A 25,347-nucleotide genomic window follows, 5' to 3' on the forward strand; every position below is an offset into this window, starting at 1 on the left:
GAGACAAATGAATTGCTCTTTCAACTCAATTTACGGACCTTTTCATTACTACCCCCTTTTCTTTTACATTATTTGTTGGCATTCACTACTTCAAAATAAATGCTGTTGGTGTTCCACCCAACTGTGAGACCTTCTATTTCATTCAAAGAGATTTCTAGATTTTAGTTGTTTGAAACTGTTAAAGATAATTATTGGACATTAATTGAACTTATCAAACCACGGTGAAACTCTTTAGAAATTACGTGTCCCCCCTCCCCCGCCCATTTTTTTAAGCACATAATGTAACCATAAATTCTAACATGCAAGCATAGTGGAAAATATAGAAAGTTACATTGAGAATCCAAATGGGGCCATGTTACTTCATTTTGCACCCTACCTTTTTGCCTCGTGTTAAAATGACAAACCGTAAAGTCAAATCCATGGTCTTTGTAAAAATCCAGCAATTTTCATTTCTTTCACCTCCAAATATTACATTCTTCCATTCAAAAAAAAAAAAAGAGTTTTCCACACTACACATTATAAAGAGAAATAAATTATAAAGGGAACATTATAGAAGAAAGATGGGCAAAAAAAAAAGGGGGGGGGGGAAGGAAAGGAAAACGATGGATTTGGAAGGGCATAGATGCATGCTTTCGAAGCATCCTTGTCAAGGTTGAAACTAGGAAGACAAGTTGAGGCATGTACAACATCATACAATTATTCTCTTCTTTCTTATTCTTCTTCTTTGCAAATAAAAGCTATACCCATATTTGCTGTTATTTACCCACACAAGTCATGTTTTGTTTTTTGGGTACTTAAACATCTCATTCCAAGTTAAAAATGGTCCCAAAAGTCCAGAACTCGCTTCGTTTCTTTTTCTCTATGGTCTTTCATTTTCCAACTCCCTTTTTCTCCTTATAAAAAACAAGGGCACTACTTTAGTAATACAATCCAAATTCACAACACGGTAATTTATATACATGTGAAGTTGGAGGCTTGGCAACCGTGACTCCTAAGGGAGGTAGCAAGTGCAAGGAGTCACATATATTATTTTTCTAATATTGGTATATTTTGATGTATCATTTCAAATTATCATTATTTAAAAAAAACTGATATATATATTAAAAATATTTATAAATAGATTAAATAAATCTCAAATATAAAATACTTATAAATTATATAAAAGATAATTATTTGGTGAATTAGTGTCAAAATTTTCAACTTCACAATCCATCATTAAATAAACAAGGTAAAAATTATTCTATACATTAAAAAGAAAATCATCACATATTATCTATATAACAATCCATCATTCAACAATTTTAAAATAAATAATAAAATTCAAAATTAAAAAAAAATTAGTATTAATCGGTACACCATATTTCAATCGAGTGAAATTAAGCTGGTACACACTAGTACAGCTAGTACCAATTGAAAATTCACATCATAACAAAACAACTAGTACCAATTGAAAATTCACATCATAACAAAACAGAAATTTTTTGCTTCAATCTAGTACTGGAATAGAATGTTCCAACCGGCTTGGACAATACTAGAATGAAATTGATTGCATCAAGTTAGTGTCTCTAATTAAAGTATAAAGAGAATAAAAAGGACTATTTTTCTAAAATCAAATATGAATAATTATAAAAGAGAATCACTCTCTCATAATCTTATGTCTTGATACATGTACGTGATAAATTGTGAAAGGATGAATATAGGTAGACAAAGTACCATGTGTGCCATGAAGAGAGAACTGAAGAGTTGTCTTTGATGGGATAAATTGGAGGAGTTCTACATGACGTACATACATGTTGCCATGAAATCGTGTTTAATGAAAGTGCTGCTCTTAGCCAAGGCATGACGGTGACATAGCGATTGAGGTTTCAACATGACAAGGTCATGTGATGAAGCTTATAACAAACAAGATACTTATAACAATATGAGAATATGTTATAATCTTTCATGTTTACCAAATTATAACTTTTATTAACATACAATCAACATATATATATATATATATATATATGCATATTTCATTTAACATTCCAAAGCTTGTTCATTGTTGTTTAGATAAAAGAAAGCAAACCGATGGGAAGTAGGGGACAAAGCGCGTGAGTGTAGGAGCAAGTGAGGTATCAAAAAAGAAAAGGAAAAGGAGATTTTAGCTTGGAGAAGACAATTCGACGATTGCAATAAAAGAGGGAAGATGATGAACCAAAAAAAAAAAAAAAAGTTAGCTAAAAGAAACAAACAAACAAATAAAATAAAAGTTCAGAAAAAAAGAAAAAAGGACTGTAATAGCAATGTTATCTCTTTCATTTTATCTCGGATTCCTCACACCTCTTTTTTTTTTTAAATTTAAAATTTATTCTTTTTTCTAAGGGAGAACTGTGGGTACAATGACGTTGACCAATCAGTAGACAGTGGTTAAGATAATGCCACGTGGGCCCTCAGGACGTGACCATTGTAATTTTTTCATTTAGTTTTTATCTTATTAATACAAATATTAAAAGAGTGTGCGTGTTCGGGTTTATTTTTCATATATATATGAAATAAAAAGATTAATTAACAAAATAGATGGGATTGCAAATTAATTAGTAAGATAGTTGATAGTGCCTTGGAGGACCCAACTTCAAAATTGGCACCTCCGAGTGCCGTTTTCTATTGGGAAAATATCATAAATAGTCCCCATATTTCATCAAATTTTCATAATAATTAATTTTAGTTAGTTTTAATTGTTTCTTTTTCCTAATCTCAACACAATATCAATAGGTTTCAAGCCAAAAGTTTGGTGGGAACTACAAGTAAATATAGCATTAATTTTATTAATTTCTTATTTTAAAAAATTTATCTTGAATTTGTTATAAATTTATGAGGGACCATTGTGATATTATTCCTTTCTTTTAGTTGAACGTAAGATCAGCTTGTTTCTATGCTTTGGACTAAAAGTAAAATAATGTCACAAATGGTCCTCATAATTTTATCCAAATTTTAAGATAAATTAATAAAATAAATGTCATATTTAGTTGTAGTTCTCACAAAAGTCTTGACTTGAAACCTATTAATATCGTATTGAAACTGAAAAAAAAAATTGAAACTAACTAAAATTAATTATTAGGAAAGTTTGATAAAATATGGGGACTATTTATAATATTTGCTCATTTTTCATTTGAGCTAAATATATAATAAGACCGCACCAAAAGGTGCCGACTTCTCAACTGTTTCACTAATTAATCTACAACTGTATCTATTTTACTAATCAATCTTTTTGTTTTATATATATGGGAAAAAATAGTGCGTGTTTGGAGTACAAAATTTAGGAATGAAATTCATTTATTTGAGATATTTATAAAAAATAATTAATTTTTTTATTGTTTGGTACAATAAAAATTGCAATTTGATGGAGAAATTTAATATGGTTCGAATTGAAAGGTGAAATATGTAACTTTTATGAATTTTACTTAAACTAAAGGTTTTTATCTTTTAAAAAAATGAGATATTTTTTTCCAAAATTAATTTTTTGTTTCATTTGTAAAATATAAATTATTAACCCAATTCCCATCCCAGTAAGGAACAAGGAGTGGGAAGCATGTCGTGATGCTGGAGTTTAGAGAGGTTCGCTTCCCCTGTGCCGACAGCGCTTCCCTTGGCCCCCCCGGCCACCCCTTTACTTCCCTCCTTTTTTTAAAAAAATAAATAAATGAATGTACTTATTTTTATTTTTTGAAAACTTTTTTTTAATTTTCCTGGGTTTTCTATTTTGGCCCACTTGCCTTGCCATATTCGTACTAAATTGAAAGGAAGGGAAAATTTGGACCCCACAAACACTGATATTTTAATGGGAGGGAAAAAGAAAGAAAGTTATGGGCTGTGTTGCTGCGTTCTCTTCTGAAACCAGTAAGCACCTCCTTTAAGTGTCCACCCTTTTTTAATATATAAAATTTATTTCTTTTATTTCTTTATTTTGAATTATTATTTACTACACTGCTAAGTATTAGGTGCTTTAAATTTTATAAACTCTACCAAATAATGTTAAAATTGTCACATATTTATTTTAAATATTATGTGATAAACTATAATTCCATTTGTAAATTTTTTAAAAAATTTAAAATTTATACAGTAAAAGAACTGTAGAAACAAACCAATTGTGGATTGTATTTTCTATTTTATTTATACGTTACATCATTGCCTCCTGGACATGAGCTGTATGACCTAATCTTTTACTGTTGTTATTTTGTTCTTTAGCTCGGTAGAAATTTCCCAAGATTTTGCTTCGTCTTGTACTAGTTTTTGTCAAAGGGATAGCTAGTTGAATATTTATTTATATTTTTTAGGATTATACTTTCTTCCCATCCTGTGAGTTAATAAAGAGACAAATATACAAGTCACATTTTAAAGAGAGTACCGTAAAGAGTAAAATGGCACAATTCGAAAATCAATCTATGCTGCGGCACCAACTATGTTTTAGGAAATAATTGCTTCATAAACTCTTTTTTGCTTATTATTTTCTTTTTAAGGCACTCTAATTTTGCGGGGACTTCAAATATAGAGTATATGGCATTTAAACTATATATACGAGCATTTAATGTATATATATGCTCACCGTTTGTATTGGATTAACATTTTGGGTTAAATATAGGGTAAAATTTTAAAGGTTAAAATACGCTAGATGTTATTATATTTTTCATATATTTAAAATTTAATTTTTATATTTTTATTTTTAAGAGTTTAATTACTTTATTTTTGAATTAAAAATTTAAATTTATTTGTTTACACCATTATAATTTTTTTGTTAAATTCGATGGTGTAATATTTTAAAATTTAAAAAAATTATCTTATTATCCATATATAACAAAAAGTGACATTGTCCTCAATTTCTTTTTTGAATTCCACTGAAGAGATAGATTTTCAAATTTCATCATAAATTTATTTCATTTAATAAATATGGCCCCACTATAAAATAAAATAAAATAAAATAAAATCTTAAACTTCAAAGATTATATTTATTAAAATTTGATATATATATTTTAATTTATTTTATTAAAATATTTATAATTTTTCAAATATAATAATACCCATATTGATTTTTTTATATTATTTATTTTAATATCATTATTCTTCTTTTGTAGTTATTTTTCTAATTTGTAAGATTCTAATACTATAAACTTTCCTACAACAATTATTTATCCAAACAAATCAATTACGTTTACTAGTATTTTGAAATGAGGAGTTGTCGAGTGTAAAAATTTTAAAAATCTTCAAAATTTTAAAATTTACATCTCAACACACTCTTAGATTTCGTTAAAAAATTTCTTTGAGTAAAAAATTATTAGAATTCAAAAATCGGAGTAGTAACATTTGTTAGGAATAAAAATATCATCAAATTCATAGATAATACATTAAAAATGTGTTTTTGTTATTAATATTTCAACACATGTCAGTAATTTACGTCACATGTTATTAAATTTTCCGGAATTAATTTTTGAGCCGTAATGATGCAAATCACCTTGATTTTAAATATTTATTTCCTAAATTCAGTTAATTAACTGTAATAAATTTCATTATTAGTGAAGTTGAAATGTTTTTCTTGACTAGAAATTGTAGAGTAATTGGAAGGGTATAATTTAAGATTGAAATTTTATTTGATGTAACTTGGTTACTTGTCATGTGTCAATAGATTATGGTTATAAATGGTTAAAATTTAACTATGCTACATTAGATTACATTTCATAACTACAAATTTAAATTGGTATAATATATATATTAGTTTATATTCTCGTACTATGTACGAATTAAATATGTGTATTACTAAATTATGAGTTTTAAAAATAAATTAATTTTAACAAGTTGCAACATATGTCCAAAATAGAAGAAAAAATTGCGACCATAATTGCCCGTGCGATAAAAGGATTTATTATGTGTAGTAATAAAATTATATCGAATTATTTTTATATAATTTTTTAAAAATAAATAATGTTATGATTAAGAAAAAGTTAAATCAAAATTTATATCTTCAATTATTGTTTGTTGTTTGATATTGTTACTATTATGTGTATTCTTGCACAATCGTGAATGTTTTTTTTTTTTCAACTAATAATTACGTGTATAAATGCATATTAATCAAATATTATTAGCACTAATAAATTATAAGTGTGTAAAAAGAATTAATTTTTTTGCTAGATCATCTTTTTTTATTATGGTTATTATTGCTAAATCAATTTTTTTATTTTTAAATGTTTATCTAATTACTTAATGTTTTATTATCCGGTTCTTTCTTACTATTCTTTCATTTTGAAAAAATATTAAAAATATATTTTTAAAATTAGAGAAATAAGTCGAATTTTGAATATTTACAAAATAGACCAATTTTAGTTAGTTAAAATATTCAAAAATCCAACCTATTTTCGTAATTTAAAAAAAGCATTTATTAATATTTTAGCCTTTAATTTCATTACTTAATTTTTTTCAAAATTAACTGATGCCTTGTATAAATTAAACTAATTTTATTTAATTAATGTAAAATTTTAAACTTATAAAATATACTATTTAATAAATTAAAAATAAAAATAAAAAATATTTAAATATACAGGATGTGACGTCTAAGCCCTCTTTAAACAGGTTGATTGCGAATTCAATACAAGGACAGTGGCATGTTTTTCTGGTTATAATTTTGGAAATAATAAATATATTAATTTAGTTTCAATATTAGAAATGGTATTTAAAATTTATTAATTTAGTTTTTTTTATCAATTAAAGTAGTTTTATTAGAGTATACATATTAAACATTGGCTAAGGCAAAAGAAAAAATTTAAATATAAATATTAAATTAAAAAAAACTCAAATATTAAAATTAAACTAAGATAAGGCAAGACTGAGACAGAGACAGAGACGGAGATGGAAATATGATGTTTTATGATTTTTAGATAGTAGTACTATATTCATGGCCAACCTAAAATTTAATATTAAAAAGAGCTTTGATTTATATAGGAGTTTTTATCAAGGTGCGGACTCAGCTAACAATATTCGTCAGTACATAACACTTAATTTACCACCCTCAGCTAACAATATTCGTCCCCACATAACAATTAATTTACTACCCTATGTAAAACATAGTTGACACAAACAAACGTATGAAACTTGTGCTATAATCCAATAATAAATGTAGGATATAGTGTGTTGGAGAAAATATATGATTTATTTTCCAAAATAAAAGGTTATTCCCTTTTATGAGACGCTATAAAAATTCCTGGGGTCACAGTGATGAATAAAATAAGAATTAAAAGGAAATAAAAAAATGTTTAAAATATGGGTCTCAAAATGCACGGTAAAAAAAGCAATGGATAGAAGACCTTGCGCAGCCAACCTAGCTAGTGAGGTGCCAGCACGCCCTTCCCTCTGCCGGGTTTGAAAATTGGGATTTCTTTTCACAATCTACAGCTATGAGGTCCTACTCCAATAGGGACCTATCACCTATGAATTATACCAAATAACAATAATAATAATAATAATAATCATCCTGGCAAGCAGAGAGTGAGGGACAGACAGATTTATTACTACTTATTATTATCAACCAACAACAACACAAACCTTTACAAGTATAAAACGAAGCCAAACTCTTATCTTTGACTGCATCTTTTCGTTTTTTTTTCTTCTTCGAAAACACTTACATATTTTTTAAGTTAAAGATAATTAAAAAGAAATAAGTAGTATTAATAGACTAATAAATAGGTATTATTAAAGAAAAAGTGAGGAAGGGGGAGAGGGAGTAACTAAGCCAGTGTATCCTAGAAAGCCTACCCTAACCAAAACATGTAATAATTACAAGGGAAGAAACATATAATAGGGTGACCCCAGTTGAGGTCATGATGCTCACGTGACTAGCTTTGTAGCTTAGCCCCACCTTTTTCAATATTTTACTTTTTTTCTTTCTTTTTACTCTTTTAGATATAGTGACTAGAGAGACCAGAGATAAGTGAGAAGTGTTACACAAGTATATATATATATATAAATGTGTGTTGCTGAGTCAAAAGAACATTTCAAGTTGGACCCCAATGAAGCAAAATAGACTATTTGGATGAGAACATGATTACATTCATCTCTCTCCCTGAGTTTGAGGTAGAAACTTTCTGCGAGTTTCCATGGCAGTGAGAAAATAATACAAATTTACGTCGGGAAGTACAGGGGACCCTCATTTTTATTTTATATTTATTGTTAAATGAATGACGAATATGAACAATAACACCTAGAGGTATCAAAATCGAAGACGCATGGGAAACAACGACCATGATTTTAAATTTGTTTTTGTTATCTCTTTCTAGGGTTTTTTTTGTTTGTTTGTTTGCAAGTCCAAAGAAGTGTGTAATCCCAAAGGCATGTCTTATCGTCTTTTTGTTTTCTTGTTCATAAAAATAAACTAGAATTGAGATCTTCAAGGGACCAAACCATGCCTATCTTTGCCTTGTTCACTTCCTGCCTAAGCTGCTTCAACTTGGGTTTGGTGTCTCCCTTTGGTTATTATTTTTTTAAAAGACCCCTTAGCTCCAAGGTTTTCTAGGGCCTTGGCTTAGAAATTTTTAATATTTCAAAAAGGGTCTTCGGCTCACTCATTGGTATCTGTTTCGCCTCTCTCCATTCTCTTTCTCTCTCAGCCCAGTTAATATCATATTTTATTTTATGGAAAATAAAATATGGGAACTACCATTTTGTTCTCTTCTTCAAATATGGTTTCATTTAAATGGAAATGGGTAACCATAAAAGTAGAGGTCCTGCGTCATAAAATTGCAACTTAAATGAAATCTCTAGTTACTTGAAGTACATGTCAATTTCCTCCCATACTGGGATACTTCTTTCTACAAGCCATCAATTTGGACAAAATCATGAAGGGCCAAAGTGCTTAGCATCTTTCATTAAACCTTAAAGTCAGTTCCCGTGTCTAATACTACATGTTTATTCTATAAAATTGCTTTGCATGTGCACAAGAAGCATGTTGAGGTCACACATCCTCATTTGACTCAGCTTTGTTTTTGTTGCACCACATCTTGAAATGCTTTAAACAACTTCAACTTGACATATAATAATATAAAGGGTTAATTTTGCTATATATATATATATATATCTCAATTTTGATTTATAATTTAAATTAATTTTAATTTTTAGACTATTCTAATTGAGTCTTAAATACTAGTTTCCTATTAATTAGGTAATTCCATCAATCTTGTTGGAGATAACAACACATAACAGCAAATATAGTTAAATCCACCACCAATTCACTATTGGTTTGTTCTATTCCGCCCCTGGCACCATTCCTCTACTACTATTAAAATTTGAATATCACTATTATCTCCATTGATATTATAATTGTCATGTCCCTATTTGATATTTCTTAATTATTTATAAAAAAAATCAATATACAATTAACATATAAACATGAAAAACACTTAAATAATTTAAAATTTAATGCATAATTTATAAATACATTTTAAAAGTAAAATATAAATATCATAGAGCACAAGGCAAACAAAATCCCAACCACTCCATATCCTCCTTTCCAAATAATAAATTTAAAAGAAATCATCCACCCACCCTACCCTTGCTGTTAAAAAAATTTATTTTGAGCAAATTAATTCAAAATTTATTAAATAATTTAAACTTTATTATCTCTATACTTATCAATAATATCATATTAAATTGACATAAAATATATTGAAAATAAGTGGATGAAATTACAAACACAAATATACATACCATGTGAACATCTTGAATCTAATATTGGAAAGAAAACCTCTCGGTTGTTCATACAATATATTTACATGTCTTGACAGTTTGATCTATTTATTTTAAAAATACATCACATCATATTTGAATTGGTATTTATACTAAATTGACAATTAAATTAATTAAATGACATAATTAATACAACATTAATATTTAAATTTTTCATTAAAACATTTGAGAATTTAAATCAAAATGATAATTTAAAATATTTAATCAAATGATTATATCTGATCAAAGTTCAAACTTTGATCGACTATCTCTTAATTAGTATTAAGTGTAGATTTGATCCTCCACTTTGATCAAAATCTATCAAATTAAACTAAATGTTAGATCGCTTCTCTAAGTATCCCTCGAACAACGTTAAGTTAATTAACCCCAACATGGCTCATGATCGACACGTGGTTGACTAGGCTTCCCATGAAAAGTGCAAGAAGCATGAAGGTCTTGAACAATTGGCAAATGCATAAGAGGAACAAGTTAAAAACCTTGGTTAAACCCCCAAACATACTACTAATAAAATATACGTAGACAATTCACACTTTTAATTAGTTGGAGTTTGGGCTCCACTCATGCCATCCATTTGCAAGTGTAATAGAGTCCAACACCCAAGAAAATGAAAACCATTTTTTTAATGGAGAAAGAGCACTTGAATATGATTTCATTTGATGATGTTTTTTTTTTTGGCAACGAGAAGATGACAAAGATTTAAAGAATGCGAAGTGAGAATGGTAAACCCTAGGAAAGATTTAATTCAATAAACACCTAAAGATGCTTCTTACATCATCTTCAATCTTTAACTCGTTTTAATTAATTCCAAGGTGTGTTAGGGTTTAGGGCACCACCTTAAAAGATGGTCAAAACCCAAATTTCTGAACGTCAATTAAAATAGGATATAACTCAAGTTTATTTTTTTGACCATTATTAATAACGAAAAGAAATTGAGAAAAAAAAAAACCATTTCTTTATAGTTAGGTTTTATTATTGTGACCGCAAATATCTACGTGAAGATCATTCAAAGATTATTGCAAATAAAGAGTCACATGCAGAAGAAATAAAAAAGGGGGGGAATTTGGAAAAGATTGATTAGATAAATGATTAATCTAGGGTTCACATATTACATAATTGAGAAAAATAAAAAAATAGTTTGGGGACTTGGGGCGCGATTATCGAATATTCGCACGCATAAGATATTTTATTATATTAAGGGTTTAATTAATTTTGGGGTTAGGAAATAAGCTTGCAAGGTCTGCATGTGAGGAAATCTTGGGATTGGGATCACTCTGCACAAGCTTTGCAACTTTGTTATTCTTTTCTTAATTTTTCCCTCTCCGATCCGATCTTAGTTTGCCCACAAAAAAAAAAAAAAACCTAACTAAAACTTACTGCTGTCTCAAGGTATTTCATAATCATTACTGTAGCAGGAAAGAAATTTAGTAAAATCAAAGGCAAAAATTCAATGATTTGATTATGTCTAATGGAACAAGGTTTTAGAATTTCGCAAAATAAAAATGATTATGAACACGTTGTGTTTTTCTACTTGTCTAAAAATGGTAAAAATTGTCAGAGAAATAAAATACTGTTTTTCTTTTGATGTTGAGTTACACATATATTATTACATATTTTGTTGCCTTCATTTAATTTGGCTTGATGATTAATCTTGTTTATACGTAAAATAATATTTATATCAATTTTAATTGAATTAACACCGTTTATAAAAGAGTGTCAAATTTATGTGGGCGAGGAAAAAGAACCCTTAAGATCACTTTCTCTTACATGATTTGCTACATTCAATTTCTTTTATTATTATTATTTTTAAGCTTATGAAAAGATCAAATCTTAGTTATTATTATTGAAAGAAAGTATCTTCTTTCCTTGCCTACTGGACTAACAAGCATCTACTATATATATAAAATGAAAAGAAAAGAATATAACAGTAAAATAAAATGGAAAGAAGGATATCAATATGATTATGAGATATGAAAGTATAAAAAATAATAAATTTTAATATATTTGTGAGTAAAAATAATAATGTAATAAAATTATAAAAACTGAAATAAAAATAAAATATGATTTTCATTAAAATAGTAAAATTGAAGAGTAAATGTTATGGTGTTTTTCAAGATTTTACATAAAAATATAAAAGAAAAAACCAAAATATTTTTTTTTTAAATAATTTCACAATCGAATTAAAACTCAATTGCTAGTGACACCAACTCAATCGAATTTTAAGATGTAACATAACAAAAAGCATATGTTAAGCAAATCTTTCAATTGGGTCAAAATAACTGAGTAACGCAGGAGACTTGTTCTTCTTAAGCAAGCCCGTTCACATTTAGCCTGTGTGAGTGTGTTCTAATTTCACCTTTTATCATTCACAATGCTACTTAATTGGATTTGAAAATCGTGTTTGAATGAATTTTTTAATTACCACTTAAAAAAAATGAAAGGTTGTATTTTTTTTTATACTGTAAAACTACAAATTAGGTGAAGGAGGATTATATCAACCCAATTGCAATATTCATTATTAGAGTGTCAATAAGAGATTTTAATGGTGATTCATGAAAATGGAGCATATTTCATGGTTAATTATTTATTTTTTATGGAGAGCATCCCGATAAGGAGATTAGTTATTGCTACTGACAGTAAATATTTTAGTTACAAAAAGAAAGAAAAAAAAAACATCACAAATAGATTCGTCCAAAGGTTGAACTATTCGTCAAAATATAAAATTTTCTCAAAATATGAAGAGATATGAACAAAAATCCACAATTTAAAAAATGAGATTGAGCAAAATAATAGATAGACCCATCTTTTATTTGAGCTTAACTTTGGAAAGAAATTTTGACCTGAGCTCAATCTAATTAGAGGTGTGCATGGGCCGGGTCAAGCCGGGCGAGGTTGGGGCCGGGCCCATAAAAAATTTTAGGCTAGTTTTCTAGGCCCCGGGCCCAGCCCGGCCCAAAATATGGGCCTAAAAATCTGCCCAAGCCCGGCCCGAAATAAAATTATGAAGTCTGAGCCCGGCCCGGCCCATATTAAATTTTTTTTAACTTATTTTATTAAATAAAATTTTTAAAATATATTAAATAATCAAATACATTTAAAACAAATATTAAAACAAAAAAACAAATAAAAATATATTAAAACAATTCTTAAAACAATACACGATTTGAAAAATATAATAAAAATTGATTATATTAAAATTAAAATTAAAATTAAAATATAATTAAAAATAAAAAAAATATATATTTATTATATAATTCGGGCCGGGCCTGGCCCGGGCCGAAAAAATTGTACCCGAGCCCAGCCCATTTTCTAAACGGGCCTCGTTTTTGTGCCCAAACCCATATTTCAGGCCTATATTTTTACCCAAACTCTCCCATTTTTCTGGCGGGCCTTCGGGCCGGGCCGGGTAGCCCGACCCATGCACACCTCTAAATCTAATTTGATCACAAATGCCATTTGTAGGGTGTAACACCCCTTAACCCCAAATCGTCACCAGAAGAGGGTTATGGAGCATTACCGGAGTTTACAAAATAATTACACACAATTCCATTATTTTCTTATGTTTATGTCAAAGCTGTCTTCTTGAGCAGCAGTCACTAAAATATTTATAACTTGAGCTACGAAACTTCAAATTAAGTTCGTTAATTTTCCTTAAAACTAGACTCATATACCTTTCTACCATAAAATTTTCAGAATTTTTAATATAGCCAATTAGTACAGTTTATTCTTCAAAGTTACCCCTGGTCTGCTATTTGACAACTTCGACCCTTTTTTACTAAAATTTAATTATCTCATAGCATAGGACTCGGATGATGTTCCCGTTTATTTCTCTTGAAAATAGACTCATTAAAGATTCTAAGCATATAAATTATAGCTCATAATTATTTTTATACAATTTTTAATGATTTTCCCAATTTAGAATAGGGAATTCCAAAATCAATCGACATTGTCTCACAAAATTCAAATTCATACCAAATTAGTCAAATCCTATTTTATACCATAACCAAACCTAAATTTATTTATTTCATCCTTACATTTACAATTTCAAAATGACACACACATAAGACATCCTAGGTACATGCCATTACCCATAATTAACACACTTTACCTCATTGAATTCGGGATCGGCCTGGGATGCTGATTCAACGTTCTATCTTTACTTTACCTGCGCACGGAAACAAACCGTACCTGAGTATGGTATACTCAGTGGTATTTCTATAATCCAAACACTTAATAATATAACAATTAAACTTAAAATCACAATAACAAATAAAACTATTCATTTATTTATTTTATAGATAAGTTTCATTTACTTACCATAAAAATTCTATACAAGCCATATAACAAACACAACAACATATTTGCTCAATTCTTTTCATTTGCTTACCGTATAAATTCTTTACAATATATTCACAATTCATTTGTATTCACACTTTACTTCTTAACAATATACAATTTTAATTCATTCTAACATCAATCATCATCCATTTGAACTTCACTCATTTCATGAACCTTTTGGTTCATGTTTTCAATCTCATATCTCAATTTCAATTCTCAATTCAATTTCTCATTTCATTCCAATAGCTCAATCAATCAAATTCACTCGATTTATCTTTTCACTTATTTATCGCTATTAACAAGACTCGGACTCTGATAGATACCAGAATATCCAACCCAAACACACCAGAATATCCAACCCAAACACACCCGGAATATTATAAATCCTCCATAATACACCAGTATATCATATCCTCCCAAACACACCAATAAGGCATTAAATGCCTCTTCGGATAAACCGAAGTATATAATAACAGAAACATCTTCTCGGCCGAACTACAAATCTCCCCATCACATCACAAATCCAATGGCATGCCATTTGTATCCAATCTGGTCCGACATCATTAATAGGGTATTTGATTCACTTTCTCAATTTAATAAGTCTTTCATCAATATACCATTCTAATAATCACATATATTCATATCAATTCCTCATATTTCCAATCAATATAATTTTTTTAATATAACATTCATTCAATATTCAAATTTTACATAAATCATATATATATATATATTGTAACGACCTAATTTTTCAAGTGGTGTCGGAAATGGTGATTTGAGATCACTAAATCCGACAAATAAGATTGAACAAGATAGTAATTTAATATTTATGAGTCAAGTAAGAATTTAGAAGAATTTGTGAAATGGTGAAATTAGTGAATTAAAAGAATTTATTAGGTCAAGCGGGTCAAAAACGAGGTATCGAGACCTCGAATTTGAAAATCAAGCTATAAAATATTTTTATAAATATTTATGAAGTTTCATTTAGCTAGTATTAAAGTTTGGTTGAGAAATTTTAACGATTAGGTAGTCAATTAAATAAAAAGGACTAAATTGTAATAAAAATAAATTTTGCTAAAAGGATTAAATAGCTCAAGTGTTAAAAGAAGGAAGATTTAAAGGGAAATTAAGCCTAAAAGTGAATAGGCTGGACAGAAAAGGCAAGAAAATCAGCAGAAAAATAAGGGAAATAAGGGCAAAATTGGAAATTTCACAACTTTAACATATAAAATAAGAACAAAATTGAAGAATCTAGAGATCTCTTCATATTTTATCAGCCAAAACGCCATAGAAGGTCTGGAGAAAGCTGGTTTTTAATATTTTACATCATGTAAGTTTAATTCTTGCTTTTTCTTGATAATTTTTATGTTTTTGTGACTTTTACAACTAGGTCCATATGTTTAATTCATTAGTTTTTGATTATATGGATAATTTTGAAAGTTTCCATGAATAAGTGCTGAAAGTTTATGATGATTTATCAAGGAATTGAGGTTTTAATTCTATTATATAATGATTTTATGAAGAGATTTTCATAGAAATCATTATTTAGGACCTAATTGTGAAAGTTATAAAATTAGGGTTTTGTGATGAAACTTTGAATGTAAAAGGTTGTGAAATAGTTTATAATGTTTAAATAAAGTGTTATTTGAGAAGAATTAGTTCAATTTATGAATAAATTGAGCAGGATTAAATTGTAAAAATTGAAAAGTTTAGGGTAATTGTGTAATTTTGAAAATTTAAGGGCATAAATTGTGAAATAGAATAGAATTGAAATGGATGCTAATGAAGGAATGATTTTATAATTATAGATCAAGAAAACAAACTGAATCGTGGAAAGGAGAAAATTCAAGAATAGTCCCTGAATTTCTATGACTTTTGCAAATTAGTCCAGGTAAGTTCATATGGCAAAGTTCAATGTTTTGATATGAAAATCTTTTGATTGTTAAAGTATTTTATTGTTGATGAATACTATCAATTTGCATTAACTAATAAATAATGTGTAACTAAAAGTACAAATTAGTAGGAACAATGGATTTGAGTGCTTCTATTCGTGACCTCGATGAATTGACGAAAAATATGTGATAAGTGCGCCGTTTAAGACCATAGCTGGGCTATGGCATCGGTGCAATGTGATAATATGACTCAGATAAGACCATAGTGGGCTATGGCATCGGTGCAATGTGATAATATGACTCAGATAAGACCATAGTGGGCTATGGCATCGGTATAATGTGATAATGTGATTCCGTATAAGACCATGTCAGGATATGGCTTGGTATGATATGTGAACCGTGTAAGACCATGGCAAGGCTATGGCTTGTGTGTGATGCGTAACAATGTGAAAGTCCATAGTTTACTATGGCAATGTGATAATGAAGCACTCAATTCCTTATTGTTCCCTAATTTGACAATGAAGTAAATGAGAAATGGGCCTAAGGGAGTTAAATTGTGAGTAGCCATATGGAAATTATTCCAATGAGTTATTAATGAAATTGTGATTTGGAGGATGAAATAGTTAAACTAATAGATATATGATTGTGTACAATATTTGATATGATTTGTGTTTTTATGCCTATGAGCTTACTAAGCTTCAATAAGCTTATTTGTGTGTGTTTGATAATTTCTTTTGTAGATTGAATTAAAGAGAAGTTGGTAAATCGGATCAACACAACAGGGCACACTATTCAGATCAATTCCGGTAGTTTTTGTTTTATGTTTAAAGATTTATATGGCATGTATAGAGTTTGAATGAATTGAAGTAAAGATATTATAAACTAGTTAACAATATTTGTACTAAAACAGTTTTTGGTAAGTAGCAGTAGTTTGACTTTGAAAATTCACTTTAAATTGTGGAAATTGAGTTAAGGGCTGAGAAAAAAATGAGATTAAAGCCTAATGAGTCTAGTTTCATATAGAGGAAACAGTGTATGCAATTGGATTTTATGCTATGAGATATTTAAATTGTTGTGAGACAGAGTTTGAATGACTTCGAGATCCCCTGTTCTGATTTTAGAAAATCATTAAAAACTGCACAAAAATAATTATGAGTCATACTGTATATGTATGGATTCCTCGTTGGGTCTATTTTTAAGAGAAATGAACGGCATGGTTATTTGAATTTTGTACAGAGAGAAATTTGGTTCGTAGTGCACAGGGGTCAAAGTAGCCAAACCCTGAAATAGGGGAGGATTTAACTAATAAACTGTACTAATTGGACCAACCAAAAATTATATAAAAAAATTGGTAACTAGATATATGAGTATAAATTCGGGGAAAATTTACGGATTTGGATTTCAAGTTTTATAACTCGAGATATGAATTATTTAGCAACTATGACGCAGTTGGACAGCTTATCTAAAAAGTATGATATAAATTATCTGAATTTGGTTAAGTGCTCAAATAAGTTTAGTAGTGCCTTGTGCTCGACTCCGGCAACGGTCTCGGGTAAGGGGCGTTACATATATATATTATATATTTCAATCAATATAAATTCAATCAAAATGATTTCAATCAATATAAATTTGATAAATTCATCACATACCAAAATCAATCCATTTCAATTGTAAAATATCATAATTCTAACACTAAATATAAATATAACAAATAATGACTGAGTTCGGATTATAGAAATACAAACCGTATTTTCTCTAGCTAACTCCGTTGTCTTTACTATATATATATATAAAATATAATAAAAAATATCTATATTTAAAAATCTATTTAATAACAAATATTTATTTAACACTTGTATGCATTTTTTATTATTACACGTCACAAATTTTACCATATATTTTTATAATTTAATATATTTATTACATAAAAATCTCATAATATAATTATTTAATTAATAAATATCTTATTTAATATTAAATACTAATATTACAATTGTACACACTTATATTTCACATTTGTACCAATAAATTCATTACGATTGTCATTATTTAATTTATTTATCAAACAAAAACTCATTATTTAATTATTTAATTAATAAATATCTTTTATTCTAAAATTAAGTAAATATACAGTTATATTCCAAGTGTTCAAATACATATATTACACTTGTACAATTTTATCATCACACATTTGTCTTTATTTCAATTTATTTCATAATATAATAACTTAATATCAATTAAATAATAATAACCATAATAATAAATTAATTAAATAATATAAGAAAATCCTAGACTCTTCCATCTTTTGCCGCCTAAATTCATACATTAGGCATAATTGCCTATTTGGTCCCTTTTTATTTTCTTTTAATCTACAATTCAACTTTCATCCTTTATTCAATTTAGTCATTTTTCCTAATTACTCTTAATTAAGCTAAATTCACTTAATTAAAACTCTAATTAACCACTCGATTAACTTCATAAATATTTTTAATAAATATTTTCTAATCCATTTTTCAAAAACAGTGATCCGAAGATACACCTTTTTAATAACCTTAAAGTTCGGGTCGTTGCATAGGGTGTAAGCAATTTGTATTGCCATTAGATCTGTTCATGGATCGGGCTATTTATTTAGGCTTGAAGGCCCATTTGAAATTTGAGAGGGCTTGGGCAAAAATATTAGGCCCGAAAAATAGATCTGGATAAAAAAATTAGACCTATTTAAAATATGAGCTGAGCTCAAGCTTAAACATTCAAGGCTCACCCGACCTGATCCAACTTATGTTTATTTTATATATTGTGTAATTTAGGACACATTATGAAAACAAACTTATACTAAATATATAATGCTGCCCTATTGTAAAATTTAAAATAATGTTAAGATGACTATAAGAATTTTTAATAAATAAAATATGTATAAATTATTAAATATTAAAATAAAATATTTTTTTTAAATACGGATGAGTCTGAAATGGGTTTGGGTTTATCTTTTGCAAATATAGATAGGTTTGGCCAAAATTTTAAACCCATATTTCAGGCTAAGTCGGGCTTGAGCAAACATAAAATATGTTAATATCATTCTCTAGCCTAACCCATGAACACATCTAAAATAAGTTTATTTGTTTTCAAAGTTGAATGTCTTATTAAAATTTATTTTAGCTTTCTATCAATGTTCTCTACACTATGGTCTCCATTATTGTTATTGTTATTTTTCATGCAAGGATGAAGTTTATGGAATTGAGATAAAACTATAAAGTTAATAGTTTTATGTTAAAATTTTAAAATTAATTATTAAAGTTTAGGAGGACCAAAAATATATTATACGACAAAATTAAAAGAGTTTAAATTGAATTATTATTTTTGGGAGGGGAGCCACTAACTTTGTTTTTCCTTTCATGCTTATGTAATATTTTAATAATTCACAAAAATATATATAAATAATTTATTATAGGAATAGTGCGAAATTCAAAACACGAATTTGATTTATTATGTTTTAATTTTGGGGTGGATTTATTCTCGAACTTGTAACTATTTTTTGTAAAAACCATAATGTATAATAATATTTCATTTGAGGGAGGGATTTAGTGAAAAGTGTATGGGAGCCCAGTTCATATGGGCATTCGCCTTAAGGTCATTAGGTTCTTGGGGGCCCAGTCTTTTATTGTGGAAGTCATTCTAATTTCTCAATTATTGGGGTCTTTCACTCCATAAGACCACAATGAATTGGCCTTCAGTCTTTTCAATCAAAACAATGTCTGGGGTGTTCATATTTTGTCATTGCTTTTCATGTGACCAACAGCAACAGATTTAGAAGGTATTGAAATTGATGCCTCTCTCTGGTTAAGTCATGATATTCAGAGGCATTGGAGATTGCGCTATAGGACCTTCTTTGAAGCTCAAATTAAAAGAGTATGTTGTAGCATTCCGGGAATATTGACTTGGATAATAAAAATTGATCATGGACCTCATATGGAGAATCAGCAAGGACAGAGGACCACAATGTGTAGTTTCTGAATCAGAGTTTTTTCACTTTTCAACGAATAAAGATTGGTGTTTTTCATAAGGGTGATGCCTCCACCCTTTCATTTCCACGATGTTATGGCGCACTGCCCATATTTTAATTTTGTTTTGGGTCCATACGTACTCCATATATTTTTTAGCAAATGATTCGACTGCGTTGGTCCCTAGTCACCCACATCCTTGCCAATGTTTTCCTTCTTTTAAGGGGTCACCATCTTATTCTATGCCATACCTGAGTGGTCGCTGTGTTTACCAACTTGAGATTCCTTTCATGGTTTTTCCCATTTTGTTATTTGTTTTAAGTGATGAACTGGTTGTATTCTACAATCTACGCAACTATATTAAGCCATCGTGTTTAATATAGAGGCTAAACCTTAAGGAAAATGGTTGCATTTTGGCGTAACTTTTGACAATTACAACACTGGATTATCCTTTTATAGATACCTTTTTCAAAATGGGAGAAATTACAAAAATAAATCCAAGCTATTCATTTATGGGGCCCAAAAGCCACATCAACATGCCACCCAGTCAAATTCCCAGATGTTGCAGCTGGACCATGGATTTCAATTTCATGTAATTTTATTTTTTCTTTCAAGAACAACATTGTGAAAGCAAGCAGACGGTTGCATGAAACTCATCAATCATCGGAAAACATGTTGGAGTTTTCTTCCTTCAATTACATCATATTCTAAAGTTTGGGCGTGGGGGTGGAGGGAAAACAAAAGAAATTATGGAATGGGGGGATCCACATCCTAATGGAATAGTGTGGTCCAGCTGCTTTACAATCATAAATTCGGTGAGCCAGCTACATCCTATGAACCCACAAAATGGAATGGAGACCCCCCATGTGCTTCCCAGCTACCCCAACAACGTCATTTCTGGGTTATCTATTCTTGCTTTTCAACTCATTTATATTAGTCCTCCCTTGATAAGGAAATTGACATTTTGAAGTGTGATTTCCGATTTAAACTCTATAAATGGAGAGATCCGATTTAAACTCTATAAATGGAGAGAATATTCTTAATAAAAAAACATTTCTTTTAACAAGGTAATAAAAATCAATGTAACTAAACAGAATTCATGGGCACTGTTTTTTTCCATCTAAATTTTTAACTGTCCGCTGAAAACTTCAGAAAAATGAAGTACGTAAATTAATAGCCTACATTACTACACTGCCATTTGTAGGTAGCCGAGAAATGAAAAAGACTCTTCCTTTATTTACACCCTTAGGATATTCTTGGTATAATAAAATTAGATGATATGAAAACAACTTAATCTATACAAATATTATCATTTTTAAAATTATTTAGAAAAATACGATGGCTTTTATAATACCAAAAATGACATAATTTGATAAGATATATGTTTATCCAAAAGTAAATTATAAAAGTTGCTTTTGATCATGAAATGATGGTTGGGGTGGAGTTTGGGTAAGATTAATGTACAGAGTAAAGGAGATAGTTGTCCAAATATGACAATAACGATATGAAGTTTCCTTGACTTTTCCTGGATTTGGTGAAAAAAATGGTGATGGAAGGGATCATCCATTTTACACCCTCAACCGAAACTCTTAACTACATCTTGTTTTAAGTTTAAAGTTTGAACAACAATTTTTTTCTTTCTTTTTCTTACAAAAGAATTGACAGAAAAACAAAAGAATAAAAAAAAAAAGAAAAAAAAAATGGAAAACCTTACATACACTGAACAGTATCACAAATTTCAAGTGTTGCCTATGTTCGAAATGGAGACTATTTATGCTGTCATTGTAACACCATTCTAACTTATGCTGGGTGTAATTAAGGCCAGAATCTAGAGGGTAGAAGATGATGAAAATCACTCTCAGACCAATTCAAAGTCTCACGTTTGAGTTCCGTGTCTCCGCCGGCATCAGCGTATTTGTATCAGCCCCTAATCTGTCCTTTACAGAACCTGCTCACCAATAAGGTCTAGACCAACCAGAAGGAAGGATATCCCTTGAAACAGCAAGAAATAGAAATGGATACCCTGTGCAGACAGTAAGCTCCTAGCTGAAGCTGTTAGGAGGAGGAACGCCAGAGAGAGCTCCTTCGTGTATATTCTATTATGCTTCTTTTTACGAGCCTTTTGTTCCTGTTCTTGCTGGAGATCAGCTTTCATTTCCTCAAGATTGGGTTCTGATCCAACCCGATGGTGTTTTGGCTTTTTCTCAACCAATGAAACAAGATCACCCTCCGAAGATCGTCCGGATTTTTTCGTAACGACCCACTCGTATGCACTGCCGAGTTGGAAAAGACCAGATATCATAGCATTGAACTTGGTCACCGACATGGTATTCTCGAAAAGAAGGTAAGGAACAATGAACGGGAAGGATTTTGGTGCCGGAAGGATGTTAAGGAACGACATTGTAGCAGGGATGTAACAAACAACCCATGCAGGAAGCTCAGCCTCTGGAACGAACATGGTCATCGGGAGAATAATGCAGAAAAGAGTGAATGAATAAAACGGTAGGATCAGTTTCCGGAGCAGAAAGAACAGAAAGATCAAATTGAATTTCTTCCATACGCTTATCTGCATTACCGACATACAAGAACAAAGATAGGAATCAGAATTCAACAAAATAGAACAATTGCTGGTTAACCAAAACAAGCTTTGGAAAAAGTATTCACCTTAGCACGGATAATATCCGGCAAACAGAGACGAAACAACTGCATAGGACCGGAATGCCATCTATGCTGTTGTTTTCTATAAGCTTCATAGGATTCAGGAACTTCACATTGACACTGGTAAACAACAGATGATAGAAAAACAACAAACATTAACTTCCAAGAAAGTGAATGGCTGCTAAATTCAACTAGCAATATCACAGATTAAACTCAAGCCATACCTTGACATCATTGAGAAAAACGAACTTCCATCCTTTAAGATGAGCTCGGACAGCAATATCCATGTCCTCAACCGTTGTCCTCTCCAACCACCCACCGGACTCCTCCAAAGCCTTAATCCTCCAAACTCCAGCAGTCCCGTTAAACCCAAAGAAGTTAAGGAAAATACCATTCACTTGTTGCTCTACCTCAAAGTGAAATGCCAAATTTATGTTTTGAAGTCTGGTTAGTAAATTCTCATCCTTGTTAACAAACGACCACCTTGCCTGAACCAATCCTACATCCTCATTGTCCTGTAATGCATATAACCAATATTGAATTTCACTTCAACTGATCCTAAACATGCTAAATTGTGCTTGAATTCACTAAATTGAATCAAACTAGAAAGAGAATTAAGTTAATTTTAGTTACCTTAAAGTGGGGTACGGTTCGTTTAAGAAAATCGGGGGTGGGCTGAAAATCAGCATCGAAAATGGCGACAAATTCACAGTCTTTAACATAACTACAACCCATGGCGGACTTAAGGTTCCCAGCTTTGTAGCCATCTCTAATTATACGGTGCCGGTATACAATGTTGACACCTTCTTGTTGCCATTTATGCACCTCCTCTTTAATAAGCAGCTGAGTGGTTGGATCATCAGAATCATCCAAAATTTGAATCAAGATTTTGGATTTTGGCCAGTCCAAATTACAAACAGCACCAATAGACTGTTGGTAAACCTGCAAAACAATAAAAAGAAATGTTAAAACTAAACCATGATTACAGAATGGGTTTGTTTTAATGATTAAAAAAAGTTACATTTTTTTTTGCTTTTTGTTTTACCTCTTTTTCGTTACACATAGGGATCTGAACGAGGACCATTGGGAAGAAACCATTTTCCCCAGATTCAAGATCTGCAACAGCGTCTTGTTTGGGGATTGGCTTGATCTTTTTTAAACGGATCCAAAAGCAACCCAAACAGAGGATTAACCTATCCAAGCTTTGGATAAGGAAGAGAACAATGCAGAAATTTGAGAGGAACTGAAGAGGGGGAGCCAGATACTCCACCCGAATCAATACCCAACGAGTGTATACCCAGTCGAACACGTCTCTAACACCGTAAGGCGAAGTGAAAACGTACTGCAACTGAAGCTTTGGGGCATCAAAATGCCAGCCTTTGAAGTACGCGGCTATCTCGAAACCCAGTAACAACAAAGATAACCACAGGAACACTTTGATGCAGTTATAAAACCTAGTTTTAACGGTTTTGTTTTCGTTGGAGGAAGTACTGTCGGCGTCGGTTCGACCGGAAGCGACCCGATGACGGACGGCTGAACCGAGACTGACAAATGCGGAGCCAAGGGAAGTCAAGCAGCCAGCAGCACGGTGAGCTTTTAAGAGGAGAACCCAAGTGAGTTGTTTGGCGTTTTTGCCGCGCGCTTTTTCTCGAGAACCGGTCGGGGTGTTGCCGATGAGGAAATCGTCTTCGGATGGACCTTCAAGCTCGAACATTGACCAGTTTGGGTTTTCCATTTTGACAACAACTGGTGTACCTTTATGGCTGCCTTTTGCCCATAAATCAAAAGACGGCGCCATTGTTGGGTTTTTTTCCTTTTTCAAATGCTTAGAACTTATCTGTTCGGTTTGATCTTGAGCGGTCGAAAATTAAAACCGTACGAGGAAAAAACAGAAGAAGAGCTAAAAGTGAAACAACATTATCAGATATTTAAAAAAAAAAAAAAAAAGAACAAAAGAATAGGAGTTTTGCTAAAAGCAAAGAATAGCAATCAAACTTAAAGGGGAAAACAAGGTTTTGAAGAAGAGCAGAGAAGTGTGAGGGAGAGATATAGAGGAGAGAGCTTGTGAGAGTTGAGACCAGAGGGTGGGAAATTAAGGAAGGTCCAAAAAGCTCATCTCATTCAATTAAAGGCTTACAGCTTGCAAAAAGGAGGTGGCTTTAAAAAAAACCAAAAATTTTATGAGGGTAAAGGGAAAGAGAGATTTGGGAAAAAGATGGTAACAGCTCAACACGTCTTTGATTTTGATTTTCAAAAAAGAAGAGAGAAAAAAAAAACCACAAAACACGACAGCACGTTGTCAGTCAATATCAACGATTCAAATTGGACAAAACAAGATTTTATTTTTACCCTAAACCAAATCTTAAAGATTTTAAACGCTAAATTACGGGAAAGACGGCAATTAAGGAAAGGGATTAATGCATGGTGATTATGTTCATAACTAGGAAAGAAAATCATGGGACGAATTTCAGTGTGCGGTAAAGAAAATGAATAGATTTCCCTCACGTGTAAAAATGCTAACCCTGTTCCAAAAATACCCAAATGTGATTAAAATAAAAGGAAATAAAATATTTTAATCTGAAAAAAGAAAATATTATACCTACCACTAAAATGATTACACAGGCCGAGCTCCAGAAAGTTCAAAGCTGTTTCTAGTTTCTAACAAGGAAAATGTCCTCCATGGGTGAAAAAGGAAGAAC

General features: G+C 30.3%; 1 protein-coding gene and 1 long non-coding RNA gene across 2 annotated transcripts; one reads left to right on the plus strand and one right to left on the minus strand.

Annotated features, from left to right (window-relative positions):
- The first annotated feature begins 15,350 nt into the window (after window positions 1–15,350).
- LOC128292941 (uncharacterized) lies at window positions 15,351–17,050 on the plus strand. Its single transcript, XR_008282931.1, has 3 exons — window positions 15,351–15,430; window positions 15,909–15,991; window positions 16,733–17,050. It is a non-coding gene; the product is annotated as an uncharacterized LOC128292941 (long non-coding RNA).
- A 4,431-nt stretch (window positions 17,051–21,481) lies between these two features.
- Window positions 21,482–25,122, minus strand: LOC108453597 (probable xyloglucan glycosyltransferase 12). Its single transcript, XM_017751797.2, has 5 exons — window positions 23,694–25,122; window positions 23,282–23,590; window positions 22,873–23,163; window positions 22,655–22,768; window positions 21,482–22,556 (listed from the first exon to the last, which is right to left on the minus strand). Exons 1-5 carry the CDS (start codon window positions 24,444–24,446, stop codon window positions 21,930–21,932), a joined length of 2,094 nt encoding a protein of 697 aa, XP_017607286.1. The 5' UTR covers window positions 24,447–25,122; the 3' UTR covers window positions 21,482–21,929.
- Window positions 25,123–25,347: the final 225 nt, after the last annotated feature.

The sequence above is a fragment of the Gossypium arboreum genome, chromosome 5, assembly GCF_025698485.1.
Source record: "Gossypium arboreum isolate Shixiya-1 chromosome 5, ASM2569848v2, whole genome shotgun sequence".
Lineage (NCBI taxonomy): Eukaryota > Viridiplantae > Streptophyta > Magnoliopsida > Malvales > Malvaceae > Gossypium > Gossypium arboreum.